Source organism: Oxyura jamaicensis, chromosome 1, assembly GCF_011077185.1.
Source record: "Oxyura jamaicensis isolate SHBP4307 breed ruddy duck chromosome 1, BPBGC_Ojam_1.0, whole genome shotgun sequence".
NCBI classification, from domain to species: Eukaryota; Metazoa; Chordata; class Aves; order Anseriformes; family Anatidae; genus Oxyura; species Oxyura jamaicensis.
In genome coordinates this window covers 101,895,201-101,916,026 of record NC_048893.1, presented here as the reverse complement: position 1 = coordinate 101,916,026, position 20,826 = coordinate 101,895,201, and the positions used below count along the sequence as shown (strand labels likewise).

The window sequence follows — 20,826 nt, the reverse complement described above, 5'->3', positions numbered from 1 at the left end:
GATTTTAAAGGCATGACAGTAAAGTTGGAGTACACATGTACGGTAGCAATGTTTGGAATTAGAAAAAAAAAAAAAAAAAGGATGTGTTTGCCAAAGCTTTTTGGCTTGGCTCCCATAAGAATCAAAACTGAAATAAAAGAGCTAAGCCAAGCAGGAAGGTTCTGCTGATGTGCTGATGGAAACACTATTAGATGAATACCGAGACTGTTTGTTTGCCTACAAAGAGGCAACGATCCTTATGACAATCTTAATTCATAATGATCCTCATGAATTAGAGTGTTTTCAGTTAGAAGCTCATCCATCAAGCCTTGGATTTCAAAAGATCTTCAGAGATGTAGTACATATAGGAAAACTGGATATCAATCACAAGAAAAAAAATAATCTGTTTTGTTTGAAAGAACTCAAAGGGGAAGGGATTCCACCCATCACATTTTGCTAAAAGACCCCTTTGGATAAGAGCTTTTATGTATCTATTAATCTCCATTCAAGGAGCAATGCCATGGCTGATACTCCCCTCCCTCCCCCCTTTTTTAATCATTCTAGACAAAAACAGAATATATATTTAAAAGATTTATGTACATACATGTTAGAAAATGCTGCATAAATTAGTCAATTTATTATATACTTGGTACAGTATATAATATAGTGATACACTCTTTCAACAACATTCTTAACTTTTGTTTATATAAGGCCTCCCACAAACATTTGGATTCACTGTATTTTGAGGGAGAAGAAACAGAAGGAAGAATATTAACAGTCACCATCATCTGTCTTTACATTTTTTTATTATTATTTTTTACTTGTTGGACAATATCAGACTGTCCTGTGTGCTACTGTTCATGCCAGGTACTTTTCTGGAGCAGCAGTTTTCACATGCATGTCAGAGTAGCCTAAAAATAATCTGAAAGATATTTAGGTGTAATACAGACATGATTTTTTTTTTTTTTTATGGTTGAATGTGAAACATATGCTTTTGACTGTACTCATACCTCACGCTTTCTAGAGCAAATCTGTTCATTGTATCAGTCATTCACTGCAGTGTCATCTGTCCACAAAGGCATGGTGACTCAGTAATGAAGTACTAGTCTATACCCTTGTGTCTGGAGTAATTTCAAGATGATCATTTCTAACAAATACATCATCAGTCCTCTTTGTTCATATTAATTCTCCTGTTGCTCATGGTCTTCTAGGCTGGAGCTAACATCTGCAATCACAGCTTTAACTAGAAACAACGAGATTTCCAATACTACCAAAATATCAATGGAAGTGCAGCAGTATTACAGGTCATCTAAAAGGAAGCCACGTGAGTAAGGCAAAACAAAAAGGTACATAACAAAGGCTGCATGTCTTCAGGGTCCTCCACTGTATGAAGCAAAATCTGGAAAAAAAAATACCCGTGCATTTAGTTCCCGATGCTTTATAAACAAGTTTGGGTTAAATTCCCTTAAAGTGAATTCCTGTATAATTGAAACAGCCTCCAAAATACCACATTTTCCATTTTGAAGAAAAAAAAATATCTACACATCATTAGGAAACCAAATTAATTGTATGCTACTACCTTTAACAGTTGTGCTAAGCATTGTGAATACAAGCTCTCTTATTTCAGTGAAAGAAGCAACCTTTTAAGACAATATAGTACCTTAATGATTTAGCTGAATGTTTAGATTCATACAGAATACTTAAGAGATATTAAAATAGTAAAATACATATATATTTATTTCTTCTCCACTGGACAGATCTTCTCAGTTCTACTCAAAATTGAACAGTCATTAGAAAATTAATACATATTTATCTTTTGTATTATGACCTACCATGGATTATTTTTGCTTGCTAAGACACTGAAAAAGCTGAAACTAAATAATAATAATAATAATAACCTTGTCCTTGTTTACATCTCAATAATTTAAATACCTTAGATATTCTTCCTAAATGAAATATTTTCTACCTTTTTTTTACCTTAGAAAGAGTGCCTTTTCTCCTGTGGTTGTCATGGGAAATTAAACAGATGCTGAGGTTAACTAGTTCCTGAAGGGTTAGAGAGGAGCTTTCCTTACAATTTTTCACAAACATTTGAATTCAAAACCTGTTAGCAATAAAGAAATAAAAGTCCTCTTTTACTTGTATTTTTTTTTTTTTTTAACCATTGCTTAAAAGGCAAAGGACAAATTTAATCTGTTCCAAACCTTGTGTAAAAATACATAATGCTAAGTAGGCATATTATTCAGATGGGAACGCAGTAGATGCAAAATGTGAAATCCTTTAAAATGCATCTTCACCCTTTTCATAATATGTGTATCTTTTTCCTTGAAAGGTCATATTTCATAGACATACCTAAAAAAGAAAAGGCTCCTGAGTAGTACTGCACTGAAATAGGAAAATACCCCTGAAAAAAATAAATAAATTAAACTTTGAAGTGAAGCCCACATTCTATTTACTCTATATACAATCCAGTGTATCTCAGTAGTGAACAAATTTCAAGACTGACACATGCTAAGAGTGAACTCAGCCTCTTCTTGCATGTGAGATTCCTACATTTATTCCCACTGCATCTGTAGGTGGTCTGAATTCAATCAATCTTTCCCTCCCTCTGTGTTATTTTGTTAGCTGAAATTAGAATATTCTCCACTTGAAAGCCTGTAATAAGAAGTTGAGTGCTGCTCCAATAAAACATACAAACAAATATTCACATATTTTACTGTTCTAATACAAAATGTTCTCCATAAAGAACAGGAATCAAAATAGTGTCAGGTAACAGGATTACTTAAGGACACGTTACATTTCTTTTTCCACAAAACAATTAAATTTCTGCATTAAAACCAGACAGTATTTGAGTTCTACAAAACAAGCCCTGTAGATCTTTTCTTTCACTTCTGACAGAAATTTAATTAGGACACATATAAGGTTTCAAGATACTTTGTTGCAACAACAGCAACCCATTTCAAGTAAGGAATTAATGAAAGGTTTTATTTCTGCTCACTTACATAACTAAAATACCAATTAAAAATAACCAACCCCCTAATTAACCCTTAAGATTCACAAAGTCCGTTTTTTCAAAACCTGTATTTCCTCTACTCAAATCAATTTCTAAAAATTTTGCACAGCAGTTGTCATAGTTCTACTGAAAATAGTTTTTTTTTTTTTTTTTTTTTTTTTCCTAAGAAGAAAAGGAAGGTGCCATTTTTGTTTTGCTTCAGAAGCCAGTCCTTGCCATAAGAGTAGGTGTGGCGGTGTGGCATGGCCACACACACGCCAAAGTGTTCAGGTGCAGTACCACACAGATCAGAAAAGAATATACAAAAAAAAAACAGTGTATAATACCGTGACAGGTATTCAATATATTCACATACAGTAATCTTTGACTACCTGCAACTAAACTGGCCACAAATCCTGAAGAACCTTGTCTACAAAATTGAGTTACCCACCAATATACTGTCTCTCTTCTAAAAATACCCGTATTTTACACTAATACACAAGGTATTTGCTTGCAAACACAGAAGTAGCCATAAATAAAACTTTATTCTTTCATTTCATTTACAAGCTACCGAGTACCATGTATTTACACAGCACTGGACACTTAAAGTAGTTGCAGTCACAAAATGATCCAGACAGCTGTTGATAAAGTAAAGGATCTTAAGATAAAAGCAAAGTAATACTGTAACAGATAAGTGGCAAAAAAGCAGTTTTGCCATAATGATCAGACTTGCATGTTGCATCAATTCTGGTTGAAACGACTGAGCGCCATGCGATTCTCAGCTTTAATTGTTTGCAGTCTGGCTAAAGTTTGTACAGTCATTTCTCTTTTGCAGTTATTAAAATAAAAAAGTTAAAAACTATAGCAGCAACAAGCAACCCCTGTGACAGGAAGGCAAGGTTTAAGAACTAAAAAAGTTTATACAATGTGCTCAGGAAGGCTGCAGAATTTATCTTCCATCAGCTGGAGTTCGACTGAGTGACATCATGATTCGGGCGTATCTTTCACACAGTTCATGTGTGGAGTAGGATGGTAACTTTGGCGGGTCATTGAAACCTTTAATCTCTGTAGAACAATCTAGCAGTTTTGGCAGGAAATCTGTCAGCTTTTCTTGCAAGTTAGCTGCAAATGAAAATGAAAAAAAAAAACAACCATAAACGTTTATATCTACAGGTGGAATTTTCCTCTCTCTGCCCCAAACTACCTGCCCCAAACTACAGTGGGAACAGGAATTGTTACTTGGAATAATTCATTTTCTTCAGGTGCTCCACAATAACTAGGACATACTGGTTCCTAGCAAGACCTTAACATAAATGCCCCTTCAGATGGCGTATCAGCATGAATGTTTTTCCACTTTGGAAAAAAAAATAATAAAAAAAGAAACATCTTTCCTTTAAGGACATTACTATATATGGAAAATATTGCAGTACCCCAATACTATATATGGAAAAACTGCTCTTCGTTTGAAAGTGTGCAGGATTATTCAAAAGTCAGGATATTTCAAAATATTTTGCCAAGACACAAAATATACAGGGTCAGTTCAAGACATCAAAACCAATACATTTTAAAAAATAAATAGATCAGGAGCACATAAGAGCCTTTTACCTTAATAAATATATTACTTACGTTCCATTTCTTGTCCAAGATATGAACACCAACGGTTTCTCATATCTTCCACAGCAACAATATCTTTTTCTTCCATCTCATCCACCAGTAGTAATGGCAAACATGGGACAATAAGCTCATTCATAATGATCAGGCCATTATTTACTTCCTGATCATCTCCTGATTCAAACAGTGCCGCAGCATGTTCATTTAGTTTCTTCATGTACCACCACAAAAAAGGAAAGCCTTTAAGTATACAGCATTTCACATTTTACCATGCAGCAGCTTTTGATTTTCTTAGGGCAAATTTGCAATAACAACAGTTGAGCTTTAACATTGACAGCAACGATAAATATGCTCTATTGAACCATTTGATTTTGTGCTATTCCTCAGGCCACTTTGATTGATACCTGCCAACTCAACCTTTGCAGCTGCTCTTTTTAAAGACTGAGATCCTAGCACCTGCTCTTGCCTCTTTTCACCATTGCTAAAAAACAAACAAAAAAAAAAAGTGACACAATCAAGGAAAAAAACTAACTTCCTGATGGAAACTTTTTTCTAATATTTGTGTCCCTGTCCAACTGTGGTAACGTTGCAAGTTCACCCACCAACACTGTCAACTGCTGTTCCTACCTAGACCAGACACAATGGCAGCAACCACACTTTTTACAATGATAAAGAAACATTATACAAAAAAGTAATACGTTTTTATGCTTACTACATACATTTCTTCCTTTCATTTTTTTCCTACACAAGTTTGAAGTATTAATTTGTTAATGAAAGGTGGTTTTCTTTTGTTTTTAAATTATGGCAACACTGTCTACTAACTCATTTTGTTAAAGCTATGCAGCAAATCCAACTTTTGAGACATACTTCACCCTTCACTTACTAGCAAACATTCTCGTCTGTAGTGAGATATCAGCTCTTCATCATGCCCTCTGTATGGGCCTTTGGACAAGAGTTCTTTGTTATTCTGGTAAGCATAGATAAGGTAGAGCAAGGCTTCCATATAGCTAAAGCAAAGTAAAGAAACAAAATAATTAGATGCAAAACCAGGTACCACCTGTTTCAAGTTAACTACTATGCTCTTCAAAGGATAGGTAACTTACTCATTTGAATGTAAAAACTCACCTCCCCACCCATCTTTTCATAATTTTTTTTTTTTATATACACGTTTTCTTCATTTATGCACATTAGAACAATGTATTTTATTATCAAGATTTGATCTTCTGTTGCTATTATCTTGATAGCATTTTATGCCTTAGCAAATAAGAATTAAAGCTGTCATCTTATTTCTAAAAATAAACTGTGAACTTTTATCCTCACTAACTTTAATTTTTTCTGGGCTACTGAAATCTAAAATGATGGAAGAAGCTACAACAGCATTTCAAAATCAGAAATATCAGCACTCTATCGGCACTTCTGCCTTTAATCTAAATGCAGAAAATAAATACATTCTTAATTGGTAAAGAATGAGTAATAGAGAATCTAAGAACCTCATAGTTAATAATCAGAGATCTCATGATGCTCCCATTAATAATCTCCCATCACACTGCTGCATACTATTTTCAGCAAACACCTTAAAGTGTTAATTCTCTGATCTGCAGAAAGCCAGTTATGATGGACAGCCACTGAAAAAAAGTTAAGGCAACTATCCTAAAAACAAGCAGTTAGAAATCTTATTTTGTTCAAACAACTAGAATAACATAGAGAAATTTTCTAACGGAGTGTTAGAGGAATAGTATGTTACGCACTCCTGGTGAAAATGGAAGGTCAAGGTTAGGGCTTAAACTACCAAAACATCAAACTACTAGAAGTGGCTAAAAATGTGTGAGAACACAAAGCATATAGGATACATGAAAAATACATGTCAGAATTTTCTAAAGTAGGCAAACTCAAGACTTACATAAGGCCTCCCAACAAGACAACATAAAAAGAAGGGAAAAGGTTACTTGCAATAGCAATGGCTACTGAAAGCTTTACCTTCAAATATCTCTGCTTGCAAGAACAAGATAAACCCCAACACCAGAATTTCAGAATCTACTATGAAGTTATTTTTTCCACCATGAGAAGGCCATTCTATCACAGTTTCTTGTAATCCTAAATATTTCCTACTCGAGTAATATATAACATATATACAGTCACTAGTCTCCACCTTCTTGTCCTCAAAATACAAAACCTTTCATTAAAGTAACAAGTCCTCTTGCCCTTTTCTCAAGTCTGTTTCTCCTGTCCATGAAAACTCTACATAGCAGTAACCTCCAACACAAGTGACTGGACAGCAGAAAAGTTAATGTAGGAGGACAGGTACAAATGCACAACATGACTGCAAGGAACTGGGATTGCAAGATATAAAGCCAGAGGAACAGGACCTTTTCCCCCTTTCCATTCTTGGTTCAGTTACTTGTGAAGCCACAGGTTGTATTAACAGTGTCAACAACTCAGCTGATCCAAATTAAAAACTTGCTCCTGGCAGCGGCCTTATTTCCCAATCTGTCTTTTCCTGCTTTGTCCTCTAGTTGCATGACTGTTCCCCAAACCAGCAATAGTGCTATCTAACAGCAACGTAAGTAATTTTAAATCATTATTTCTGTAAAGCCAAGCTCAGAGGCCTTCTGTGTCTTGAACATCTGAGAAATATTACTACAATTTAAATTAAGCAAACAGATACTACCTTTTCACATATAAAGTGCATAAAAGCTCCAGTCTGTGAAGCCTGAACTTGATCTCTCTGAACTTAAAATTAGTAAAGCTGCTCACAGAGTTATGGAGCTCACTGGGTATAGACTTTGGAAAAGGTGCCGGAAGCACAGGTATGGTTAAAATAGATGTTAACGCTGCTTTTAAAAAGGAACTTTGGCCAAAGCTGAAAAAACATACAGTGTTTCCAGAAACTTAAAATACAACTGCTAGGGTCTACAATTTGTTCACTTTTCAGTCACTACCGCAAGAACAAGCTGCGAGTAAAACTCCTGCCAAGGTTCATTAGTTGGCTACATTCATCTCATCCATAGCAGATTCCTACTCTACAGTACAATCAGAGAAAGTATGCCTTAAAGACCCTTTAGATCTTCATCTGCAGAGAAAAGAAGGCCTTGTCAACCACCGTAAGGGATCATAACTGAACTCTGAAAGTAGGCGTCACTTCTCAGTACTCAGCAAAAACCAAACTCCAAGTGATTTTCAGAAGTACTAAGCACCTGTTGTTTCCTTTACCTTCAAGTGCAGCCTTCCATGCTCAGCACTCCAGCATCAAGACCTCTAAACATAAGCTACCAGCACGGAGGGAGTAAAAGGTATGCCAAACTGCATTTTGTGTTTGCTCCACAAGGCACTAGTTAAAAAAAAAATTGGACTACCTCGGTAAATGCCAATTTTTGGCTCCATCTAGAGATTGAGTGCTGCAAGGTATTAATTAGTGTTATTTAAAGTAAGAAATGTTCATCAACTGAGGGAAGCAGGTTTCTGAAAAAAAGCCTCAAGACAGTCCTGTTAATGACGGTCATGTTTCAATTTTGGAAGTTTATGTTTTCATAAATATTTTTAAAGTTACATTTTTATGATTTAAGAGTTGAGGGAATATTGAAAGGAGATCAGAAGAGTTAATCAATTTAGTCTTGTTTTCAGAATAAGGATATTAGATTGACCTCTAGAGTGTACAAGGTGTGAACCTCAAAAAATACCTCAGCCATTTGGAAAACACATGAGTGTAATTGCAATAGATGCCTTTAAAGTCAGCCAATGGATACCCAGATCTTCACCCATTCTCTAAGCACGCTCAACTCTAATCTTTGTGTCTTTGTATTAAATACCACTTGAAGCATTTATGAAATGGCCAAAAGGAATGAACGCTACACTTAATTAGTGTTAGATGAGTCTGATAATATTATATTTTAATTTATTACCAATACAAGAATCTAAGACTAGTCGTTATACACTTGTTTCCTAAATTATGAAGATGTTTGGTAACAAATATCTCATCCTAATTTTGCCAATCAACATAAAAACTAGATAGCCATACCAAAAATACTGTTCAGAATAAAGAGAAACCTGTGCTTCCCTCCCCCAGCTCAATCAGAATATATTGCAGTAAGAAGCAGATTAGTGAAAACACTGCAATTTTCCAGTTAAAGCTGCCATCCTGGAGTCCCAATGCCACGGAACTTGAGGAACTTTAAGCTCCGAGCATGCACAATTTCCAAGGGAAACAAGGAGGATTCCTATATATCACACGGCTGGCTGCGATATTTTTGCCCCTTTAAGGCATCCAGCAATATCAGACTGATTATTTGTTCAAGTAAGTCAGACCAACCTCTGTATACAAGCTGTTAGTGAATGTACTATTTATTACATGGTGCAAAACCAAGGTTATGAGCTCGTTTTGTTAGCTACTACATAAAAACATAGCTTGCAAGAGAGATACAAAGTATTTAATTATCTTTTTTGTTTGTTTGTTTAGGCCTTTTTTTCACTGGGAGCATACAAGACAAGAAAGAGAAATATGAAGCAATTTCCTGCACAACATACAGTCAGCAAACTAAATTTGGTTCCCCTACATATTGTGTTATGAATATCAGTGATGGCCAACATTTTTTTTTTTTTTTTCCACAATTAAACATTTATATCGTGTGATAGTTCAATTTTCACACAACAGATGTCAGCTACTGGATATTTTTCTGCTAGTCCCCCTGCCTCCCCTTTGGTAGGAAAGGAGAAGGGAATGAAATGGACACAGAGAGCTAAGAAGAATCAGCTATAACTATGATAAAAACATGTGATAATTTTCCTCAAATATGTTCTTTTTTTGCATGATCTTTAAAGCCCATCATGAGTGGAATTTTGGCTCAGACAAATGCAGGAGGCAAAATTTTGCTTTGGGAATCCCAATAAAAAGACAGGATAATATACGGATTTGGCTAGCAATGATTACTGATAAAAGCAGATAGATATATGTGCACATGTGGTGCCAGAGAATAAAGATTTTTACGTTTGAGGGATATCCAGAGCACTCTGAGTAGGAGAGAATGAGGAATACGGGTGCATGTGGGGACACCGAAAAGAGTCCATCACTTGATAAAGTGTGAAGAAATGGAGATTAAAAGCAGAAGGTTGAGTGAAACTGAGGAAACCGTGAGACTGAAGAAGTTAATGAACTGAGTAAATTGTAAATAAAATGAAGAACATATTAATCAATTCTTAATAATTGTTTTACTTTATCAACGTTACATTTTGCCTTCAGATCACTCTACATTTGAGTTCTATACTACCACTTACCTCTTTTTTTGGAAAAACTCCAATCCTACCATGAGAAACATGGTTGTTTCCCTGAAATTTCTATAGTCTTGATGCCATCTCTGCATATAAGAAAGGGTATATAGAATTTCATCCACAAACATGAAATACAATTTTACACACTTAAGTGCTGAACATTCACATTAAGTGATTAGGAATGCTAGTAAGCTTGCATGTGGGAAAAGTCAGTCTGAATCCCCCCTCCCTCAATGAAAATAAGATTCTTAAATTCCTAAAATATTTCTAGATGAGATTTTTTTTTCTTTAAACAGAATGCATTGCCATTTGAACTGAAAAGAACACAAGGCATTTTTTGAGAACCACAGTCAGAATTATGGGAATTGTTCCCAATCCCAAAAAAAAACCTAAGAGGCTAATAGCCACTTTTCTTCTCTATTTTAGACTCAGTTATTTACTCAGAAAGGGTTAGAAAACATTTTATATTGCTACAATTAAGTTTAAATTTCAGTGTAAGAAAGAGAAAAAGCCTGAATAAATTAATTTGGAAGTGACAAAAATCCAAGGTGTCTTGTTGAGTACTTCAGACTCCATGGAGATGTTTATATTGGAACACAACATTTATGTACTGCATCATTATTTTATACAAAGTGATTACTGATATACTTTACAAGAAAAAAATGCTCTAAGGGAGAAAGGAGTTTTTCTCATGTTCATTTAGCAGCCAACTTTCAGTTGCACATTAAAGATTAAATAAGTGACAAAATACCATAATACATAGCCACGCCACTTAAAGATTCAACACAAAGAGCATGAGAAAGGTTCCATGAAATGACAACTCCCTGTACAAGACAACTTGTGTAACTACATGCAAGTTTGTAGTTTCTCAAAAGATATCTGTCTCAAGAGCTAAAAAGGTGACATATATCTGCAGGGGAACAGATCTCCCTCACCCCCTCACTTAAAGCTAAGTCCAGGATTGTTATTCTATTTGTGTAACTGTATTGGGTTTATGTGGCAAGGCCGTTTGGAAAGTAGTAAGAAATTGAGCCTTGCACAGCCAAAAAAATGCAACAGAAACCCTACTATGAGAGTCCCTTCCCCTCACTGTGGAAAGGGCATTTTAATGTAGTAGCATCTCCCGTAGGTCCTAAACCTGGTAAACAGAAATTACAAGTAAATATTTTTCACTCGGTTTGTTGAAGGGAAGATTACTCCCATAGACAGTCGCTCTGAACAAGCTGCTGGGACTTTCAAGCATAACAATGAGGTTTAAGTGGTGCACTGGAATCTGCCTAGGATATAAATAACCCCTGTTCAGAGAGGCCTTAATGAAGAGTATCATGCAGAGTTGAAGCTGATGTAAAACCAGCTACAGAATTACATTTATATATGAGATGAAGTACTTTGGCAACTGTAAGTCATGATTCTTTAGTATCTGGGATTTGCTCCTTTCTTCTTTCAAAGTTTTTGTAGGTAGCACAGAAATAAAAATTAAATGCATAAGCTATTTATGTATGGTCTTGGCAAATTAAAGAACCTGGTGCTAATAAAAGAATGGGAATGGTTGCAAAAACAGCTGGAGGAAAAAACAGAAATGTGACCCTGATGCCTGTGACCCATTTCTGGAGATGCATAACATTAGCCTTAAGACCACTTTCACTCCTTCACTGCCAGCACTTTCTGACTAGACAGCGCCAGTTGGCTCATATAGTGCTAAATTATGAAATACTGCTAGTGACATCAAGACGTGTTAAGGAGTAAGGACAGGCTCAAATTTGTCATTTATCTGTGGCTCAAATCATATCTGACTTTGGAATTACAGATGTGGGAAAAAAACAAACAAACAAACAAAAACTTTAGCTCAGCTGGTCAGAGCAGCTTTCCTGTAAAAATAAATGATGTTTCGGTAACTAGTTTCAACTTCTCAGTGTAAGACAAGAAGAAATATGTTAAGATAAATTCTGATTATTGATAGTTATTTCACGTTACAGTTTAATTTACAGCATAAGAAATACTGACCTCATATTCTTCCATGTTTACTTCATCTGGTTTTATCAATTCAAGCTTAGCTTGAGCAACCTTCATTATGTTACGGCACCTTATGAAAAGCAACAAGAAATCACAAAAGATGGAAATTTGCAAAGGATATTATCTATACAAAGACAGCAACCTCATAGGCTATAAGCTTATGCAAAACAGTATAAAAATACTATGGAAGATGTTCTTTATAACATGCATTGTATAATCAGCAGGGGAAGGCATACTTTTAAAGCACATGTGATGAATGCCTGCACTATTTAAGAATTACTTCTTTTATTTTGCTAAATTGCCACATTACTTAGTTTTTCTTTCTAATTTAAATTTCAGGTGGCTTGAAGCTCCCCTATATTTATTTTGCCCAAGTAAAATTAGGGGATTGGATTCAGAGATTTTACAGCTGTCAGTATGCAGAAATCAGACTAACATTCTCTACATTTCAATTATTATGTTTTAAATAAGTGAATATATGGAATTTCAAGCATAAAAGACAATGTTTTGTTTTCAGATAAGTTACCCATCTATTCTGGTGTCCCATTTTAAGACTTTGCTCTCTACTGCTGGCCTTTAGGCCAGTGAAGAAACACAAATTTTATTTCAGTCTTTCAAAACAAGGTACAGTGAACTGTGCGCAATCATGAGCAACACTGAGCATTTTTCCTTACTTCATACCAATAAAAACCTAACTTATTGTTTATTCTTTTTAATAGAGATTTTTATAAAGATTTTTTTAATATAAATTTTTCTTCCATACATTTTATACTTTCAAGCCATTAACTAGACAATGAAGCCAAACACACACACGCTGCTCTTACCTCTATTACACACCCGATCTGAATATGAAGGAGCATCTTTACACATCACAGAACACTCACAAGCACAGGAAGTGAGACATGCTGCTCTTATTACCTTTCATCAAAGCTAAGATTGTGATCTCCAAACTGCTCCAGCAACGTTCTTTCAATTATCTTCTTTGGTGCCTGGTTTTGGATGAAGTAAACAATTGCGTGACGCAAACGATAATCACATTCAGGTGGTGGATCCTCCTGGGCTAATTTTAGCAGTCGTGCATATTCCAATTTAATTGCCTAAATAATTTTAAAAATATATGTTATTCTTTGTCGCTTTTAACTCAAACTTCACCAACACTAACAGAATAATTCCCATGGACACTTGGCTACAAAATCATTTTTTAAGAATCCCACCTACCAAGTCTAAATTACAGAAAAACCAGACAAATATAAGGTTGTTCCCCAGCTAAAGCTAAGAAAAACCCAGGTAAACCTTTATTTTCAGAAACAATCCCACTGTTGCTCTACATCTCCCTGAGTGAAGTTTCATCCAATCCCTACAGTGGCTGCTTTAAGCACAAATCTAAGAGCAGTATAATATTTCAGACATTGTACTGAATTAAATTTTCTAAAATCTCCTAAGGTCAAAAACTACCCCTAATACATGGTTAAAATGCAAATACGTAAATAAAACACAATCTACATAAAGTTCAATGAACATGTATGATTTTGAAAACGTTATGTCAGAATGGAAAATAATGTACAACAAAAATCAAACTGTATGATCTCTAAAGAAAACACTTCGATATGATCAGTATCAGCCTCCTACCGGGTAGGACGGACTTCTCACTGAATATTTTAGATAAACTTTAGAGGTCATCAGACGTGTTTAGTTTGCCAGCAGATTAGATTTTAATGAACCGCATCTGCTATGTTCATTAGATTTTACTCACTGAAACTATACAGCATGAACAAGAGTAACAAGAAAAAAAAATGATGACAAATCTTAGTGTGCTCCATAATTTCTGTCTCAAAATAAGGAGGTGATCAAATTGCTGGCTAACACTACATATCAACTTGAAACACGAGTTAATGCATAAGCAGTATCAATGTGATATACAGCCAAATTAAAGCTCCAAACCAGCCAGAAAAATACCGATTAAAATTCCAAATTCTGTTAAGTTAAAATACCTAGCAGCACCAGCAGCATTTTCTTTATGTTTAACTCTTGGAAATTTGGGCTGCTATTCTCTACCAAGAAACCTTGTGATTCAAGACTAAACACATGGGTAGGATACTATTCATACAGGCCTAAACAAATAATATGTGGAGAACCTTAAAACTTAAGAAAACGTTCTGCATTAACTTTTAAAAATACTAATCATATGCGTTATCATTAAAAAGGAGGTTGGGGAGAACCGATATGTATCAAAAGCCACAGACAGAGTTTTTATTATCTTACATGATAAGACATTCTACCATTAGCAAACCAACATGGATAACTGTGCAATTAAACCCTCTTTAGTGGGGTAGGCTAGAAGCAAAAAGCAATTGCTATTTTGCATTTGATTCTTCAGAGAATTATTTAGAAACAGGAAAAATGCAACATGAAACTTAGATTTTCATATACAAATTAAGCAAAATTTAAAACGCTATGCTATAGATTCATAAATCCTATATATAAAAGAAGATCAACACTATTTCTTTAAACTGAATACAGGAAAAATGGGTGGTAGAAAGAAATATCATAAGCTTTACTTTTCTCACAGATAATATTATATATAAAGATCTTAAGGCAAACATACTACAAGGAACTGCCTATAAAGTTTAGAGAAGGATGTCAGTAAGAGGTAATTGATCAATAAATGTCTTAGTTGGTTTATATTAGTTATGTCTGAAGTCTGAGATCTAAAGAGGGAATCAAACTTGGCAATAACAACGACTCGTATCAAACAGGTTCTACCTGCGTTACACCAAAACAAGGACATCATAGAAAACAAGCACAATCTTTTATAAACACTAATTTTATAAAAATAATAATAAAAAAAAAACACAAAACACAAAAAAACAGAGTATAAGAAATATCACAGAAGCTTCTACAGTAACACAGGATTTCACCTGATACATTTTAAAATATGAAATCTGGTACTAAGTATAATCACTTCACCCACAAACATCCATACTAATGCATTACTTAAAAAACAAAGCATGTTCCACCAGTTTTAAGTTGCTTCTAACAGGAGTCAGCATAATATGAGAATGGAGACTTTCCTACAACAATTTAGTTTTAATAACATTTTAGTAACATTTTCTCAAAGACAAATCTTGCCTCTCCCCCCCATGTCGACATAAAAATGTTTAAGCAATCAAAAGTAAAAAAAATAAAAAATAAAAATAAAATCAACCAAGCATTTCTTTGATAATTCCAAAGAAATTACTATTTTTATTTTAATTTTGATCAGAATTCCTATTTTGTTTTTAAACTCATCAAAATACTCTTCACATTAAAAAAAAATATTAATGTAATTAACCTTTCTGGTAAAAAGTTTGATTTGATCGAATGAGCACTTTTTTAATTAAAAAATGAAGCTTTTCATGAAGTGAGAAATCTGAAAACAGAGAATTGAATCACAAGCAAAATGTATTTCATTAAACAAAGGCTATGGCAGGTGTCTCTCTATTGCCTGAGTGCAGTCATGACAACCGAGTCCAGAGACAACCCTGGAAACAAATGCAGTATGGTCTGGCCATAACACTTGTCAAACTATCCATTTAAAAATAAATAAACAAACAAAGAAAAGAACATGAGATTTCAATTTCCTTACCAAGAGGCTAAGAAGTTTTTTGTTTTGCTTCATTTTTGTATTTTTAATGTTTTCTTTCAGCATAACTGAACCATAAAAGTTAAGTAGGAAACAGAATTCTACTCAAAGGCAAGCAACTCTTCCCCACATCACCACCCATAAAAATCTCATTTGAGAGGATTTTACATAATGTCAAAGTAATTCCCTTGCTAATATTCTGAAAATTCGAAAGATGATGAGCTAGAAGTGCTCAGAAATTTGTGCATTTAAGAAAACTGATGTAATTTTTAAATCTGGTATCATACTGAAGACTAACAACCACAAAGAGCCTACCATCCAATTCCTAGTAATAAAACACTGCATAAATAAACAATATTGACATCAACAAAGTTAAACAAAAGAAAGTGATTTGGATTTACTAAAAATCTTTTAAGGAAGACAAAACAATAACATTTCTTTGAAATAAACAAATCACTAAACACTGAAGTCCCTGAATGAAAACACTGATGTCCCAAACAGCCTAGTGAAGGCATGCTTTTATGAACAGGGAAAAAATACATATTCTTATTGATTACAAATCCAGGTTTCAGATTATTTGCTACTAATATTAAAAAGGTAAAACACAGTTTACTAATATCAAGGCAGCATACTGCTAAATCAAGATGGAAACAGCTATAGATATTTCTTCCTAAAAAAGTATATCATTTAGAAATATCTAAATGAAGGACTGATGCCATATAAGAGCACTTATAAATGCTGGAACAGTCTTAATACACAAAGGGTGGGGTGAGAAGGTATGTCTAACAAGTCAGAGGAGAAAAAGTTGAAAATGTTAGTTGTACCTTAAAGAACCCTGCTTCTGGCCCACACCTGTCATAAACATTCCTGGCTTTACCTATAGCCATGATAATACCTTGCATGTTCGGGGTCAGCATGACCTGCCATAAGGGATTTAAGGTAAAAGTTTGGAATGATTAATATTTTAATGATTAAATTCAATATGCTTTTAGTCTCATGCAAGATAAAAAGCAACTTAATGCATGCATACATTGAAATGGCACTTTCAATACAAGATCTGTTGTGCGTATTCTGCAAATCAATCACGGCATGTGTATATATGTTTCCCACGACAAAATATGGTTAAAGGAAGCTTAACAAAAACTGAACAAATACAATTTAAAAATTACATGGTCGAAACTTCCCAAAAAGGAACATGCATCATTCAGCATTAGCATCCATCAGAAATTGTGTACGGATGGAGTGCTACCTCAAGAAGTCATGGCCACCAAAGGGTAAAATGAACTGCTACAAATAGAAAAATCACCCAATCACACTTTATATATACTGTACTAAAAATGTAATAAACTACACTGCTTATATTTTATACATATTTCAACATCAAAATAAGGGACCCAAATGCTGCAAGTACAATTGGTCCCCAAAGCATTTGCAGACAATTACTTAAAATTAAACCCAAAACATTTAACAAACACAACATCAAACATAACACACACATCTCACTTCTAATCACATCAATTATACACAAACAATTTGATACTTTTAGGTTACCCAGAAAGGCCTTTCCCCCCTGTTATCTGTGAGCAAGGCAAAACCCTCCCTCCTTCCCTCCCTGCGGAAGATCTAGCTAGCACCCCCACCTGCACAGCAACAAAAGCTGGCCTTTAAGAACAGAAGATAAAGAGCCCTAAACTCTCCAGAAGAGTTTCCGGACACGTAGAAACAGCCTTCAAAAAGCAAATATGCTTACAAAAGAAACAGGCAAATGAGGAATAAAGTTAGCATCCTCTATAAAAAACAGTGGCATGTGGGCAACTATGCCCAAAATAATAATAATAATAGTAATAATAAAAAAAGGCAGCTCATTAAGTGAAGCTAAATCTTCCCATCTTTAAAGGTGGAGACTGCACACTGGTGGAAAACCAAACTCAGTGAGATGATGTCATTTAAATTGTTTTATTCCCCATTCCACACTCCTCGTTACTAGTGCTCATACAGGACAGAATGACCAGAAATACCCAGCTGTGCGGGGAGGCAAAAGCTCCCTGCAGCCTACCAAGAGCACATGCCCAGATACCTGAGAACTGTGGCTACACCAACTCTATCCCCAGCCAAAACTAAAGTGGAATAAGCACTGTCAATGCAGAACAGTCTGATGCCCTGGCAGTGCTGATTTCTGTTGCCAAAATCAGCCAGAAGAAAATATTGTCTCCTGGGTTAACACGGGTCTAGCATCTGTTCCTCAACTAGTACCAGGTACACTCCCCCACCCTGTGCCTGAGTTGGGAAAAAGCAATTTATTTATTTATTTTTTTTATATATAAAAAAAAAGCTTAGGAAATAGTCACTTCCTACAGCCATATATGTCAATTTCAGGTTATTTCCATGGATAATTTAATCCTTGAAGTCTAAAAAGCTTAACCTGAGCAAATAAGAGATTGGACTTGAACATTAGCTTTATAGGACTGACAAGAAAGCACAAACATTAAGAACATCACTCACTATCCTGACATTTTTTAAAATAATGCAATAACCCACAGTCTATCACCAGTATTTCAAAGGCTACCTGACCTAACACAAACATTCAGCTTCCACAGCTAAGAAGACAAATATACCTTCAAGTGTAAACAGTACCATGCAAAGCGTGCCCAATTAGAGTAGCTTGTGCTTTCTTTTCATACCTTCATTACAAATTAAGACATTGTTACGGTTACAAACTGCTAAGCATTTAGTTATGCGGAAATCTGTTAGGTGTCACGATGTGCAAACATGCCAAAAATTCTCATCAGGCAGCACAAGAAAGCACCGAGTAGGAGCGGTGCACACAATTGCAATCAAATGTACCTCATCGTCATAACCCCCCTCCTCTGACTCAATCACAAAAGTCCCTACATCAGGGATCGCCACCTCTACAACTCGCTGGTTAGGAGCTGGTGGAGCTGGGGCATTATCAGAGCTCTGCAGAAGAAAACCATTATCAGTACGTGTGGGGTGGGGAATCACAAAATAGAGAAAATCAGAGAGACGCAAACTAACAGGCTGATCAAGTAAAATCAAGCGCGCTGCTGAAGTTCTGAAAAAATGAGAAATATCACTTATATTCTCTAATTACTCATACTTTACTTTAAGCAGTACATTTTAAAATTAGGGCATAACTTTACAAAAAGGTTTCGTTTTTCCTTTATTCACTAATTACATCTTCACAGGCCAGTATGCCAGTACTACAGTTCTGTAGCATCCGTAACAAATTTAAAGCAGTTGTTAAACGTTGAGTGTGTGAACCACTGTTTCTTTTCATTTTAGTAATTTTGGGTGGAATATAACTAAGATATCTGAAGAATTCATACTAAGGGATGGCAGCAAGCCAAAGGCTAACATTTTCTGATGCACTGGAAAAAAAAAAAATACAAAAAGGCCTCTAGCAATTAAGGTATTTGAAAGAATACTTGAAGGTGCATTACACTCACCAGGCTTTTTTTTTTTTTTTTTTTTTGGAAAAATAATTACACTTAAAACCAAGGCAAGATTATGTTAGTCACTGAAACTCTTGTTATGTTGAAATAAGCTTTTAAACAACTGAGATGATCTCAGCTACTGCAGTCTGTCATTTTATAATCACCGGTTTACAGCATTTGCAGAACTTCAACCTTCTCTCTAATCTAAGCAATCACAGAGTACAGAAAGAATGCTGCGCTGCTCTTCTGCAGTTATTACAATGGCTTTATTTTTAAACAAAGATTCCAGAAACACATAGTATCTATTTACGCCCAGCATTGTATAAATACAAAGAAAGACTGTGCAGAGAAATAAATAAAAAAGAACAAAGGGCAGAAAATGGACACAAATGATCATGTGGTGAGCAACCTACAGTCCTGTTTGTTTTATGTCCCAATGTTGTTTTTCCTTCTTCCAAAATGGACAAACAAAAAGTAGAGGAAAGAGATGTGGCTGCATGTCAGAATGCAGATGGAAGTAGAATAATTAAAGAGAGCTGACACACTGAGAAGGAAGCACAGTTATCTCCACGTTATAATCTCCAGATTAGTTGGAAATTGGCTTTAGATTTTAACAGTAGAAGAACATTTGTTGCTAAGTAAGAGAGTTTGTGGGATTTTGGTTTGTATTTGTGTTGCTGGTATGGGGGGTTTGGGGGGTTTGTTTCTGTTTTTTTTTTTTTTTTGTGTTTGTTTTGTTTTGTTTTTTTGTTTTTATGTATATATTTTGCTTTTACTTTTAAATATTCCATCCCCCTTGATGCAGTACAACGCAGTGGAATTTGGAATAATTGGAATAAGGAGGTCTGTCTCTGCCTCACTAAGCCTACCATGACATTTCCCAGTCACTGCCTTATAAAACCCTAGGGCTGATGACTGTGCAAAATGCCTAGCCTAAACAAAAACACTTCATCCATGGAATCAGATTTGTAAGATTCTTCTATATCCCACCAGGATGGATGCCCGCACACCGTAGAAAGAGGATTAGCATCGGGCAACAGACTTTATCATGACTTGGACATCATCATAGCTACCCCCTCAGCTGGAGGTAACTCACTTTAAAGCAGACTCCCCCTTAGCTAGTCTGTGCTCTAAGAAACAAGTCAAATTCAGAGCAGCCTAAATTGTTAGTGGCAGAGCACCTTCCGTGTTGCTTTTGATTTAGATTTAGCAGAGAAAGTATGCTTCTCTGCTCTCTTGACACCACAGGAGAGAGGGATGGAATACACTCCAGGTGTAAGGGTCAACACCTTGTCACATCATTTTCAAAGGCTTTAAAAAGACTTTCCTGTTGACACCAAAGTTATTTGGGGCCAGACTGCTTCTGTTTCATGAGGATTCATATCAAAATTTAGGAATTATACTTGAAATTTTGCACATACCTAAACTGTTCATATCACTAGTGGTTACTAGTGGTACCTTAAGAAGGTATTATGTTAGTCACTGAAACTCTTTTTATGTTAAAATAAGCTTTTAAATGACTGAGATGATCTCAGCTACTGCAGTCTGTCATTTCATGTACATTCTGCATGTTTCATCCTTAGAGATATGGTTCCTAGGCAGATTAATACATTGCTTTAAAGGAATTCGGTTTTGTGTCAAACACAATCATCTATATACCTATATGGAAGCAAAAAAGGTATTTGCTGAAAGAAAAAAATGTTAAATATTTGTTTCACTAATAGCTCACGAAGCAGTTAATTTCCAATTCTTCTCAGTATTTGTGACATGAAAACAGTATCACCCAACACTAATTCTTATAAACCTTTTAACATATACATCTGATTAATCACAATTTTTGTAAACTTCTGAATTTTCACTAAAGCTACAGAATAGGGTTGAACTAAGAGTTT

General features: G+C 35.1%; 1 protein-coding gene across 4 annotated transcripts in view; it reads right to left on the bottom strand.

Annotated features, from left to right (window-relative positions):
* Nucleotides 1-792: 792 nt before the first annotated feature.
* Nucleotides 793-20,826, bottom strand: part of USP25 (ubiquitin specific peptidase 25) — a 95,675-nt gene continuing 75,641 nt past the window's right edge. For 2 of the 4 annotated variants that reach the window (XM_035315414.1, XM_035315418.1), the window contains 9 exons: nucleotides 18,324-18,437; nucleotides 16,304-16,399; nucleotides 12,776-12,954; nucleotides 11,849-11,927; nucleotides 9,851-9,930; nucleotides 5,466-5,589; nucleotides 4,598-4,793; nucleotides 1,556-4,093; nucleotides 793-1,415 (listed from right to left, as the gene is read on the bottom strand). In XM_035315414.1, the coding sequence (XP_035171305.1) occupies nucleotides 3,921-4,093; nucleotides 4,598-4,793; nucleotides 5,466-5,589; nucleotides 9,851-9,930; nucleotides 11,849-11,927; nucleotides 12,776-12,954; nucleotides 16,304-16,399; nucleotides 18,324-18,437 (1,041 nt within the window). In that variant the 3' untranslated portion in view covers nucleotides 793-1,415; nucleotides 1,556-3,920. The remainder of the gene's footprint in view (nucleotides 1,416-1,555; nucleotides 4,094-4,597; nucleotides 4,794-5,465; nucleotides 5,590-9,850; nucleotides 9,931-11,848; nucleotides 11,928-12,775; nucleotides 12,955-16,303; nucleotides 16,400-18,323; nucleotides 18,438-20,826) is intronic. The other 2 variants (XM_035315415.1, XM_035315416.1) reach the window with 2 other exon arrangements.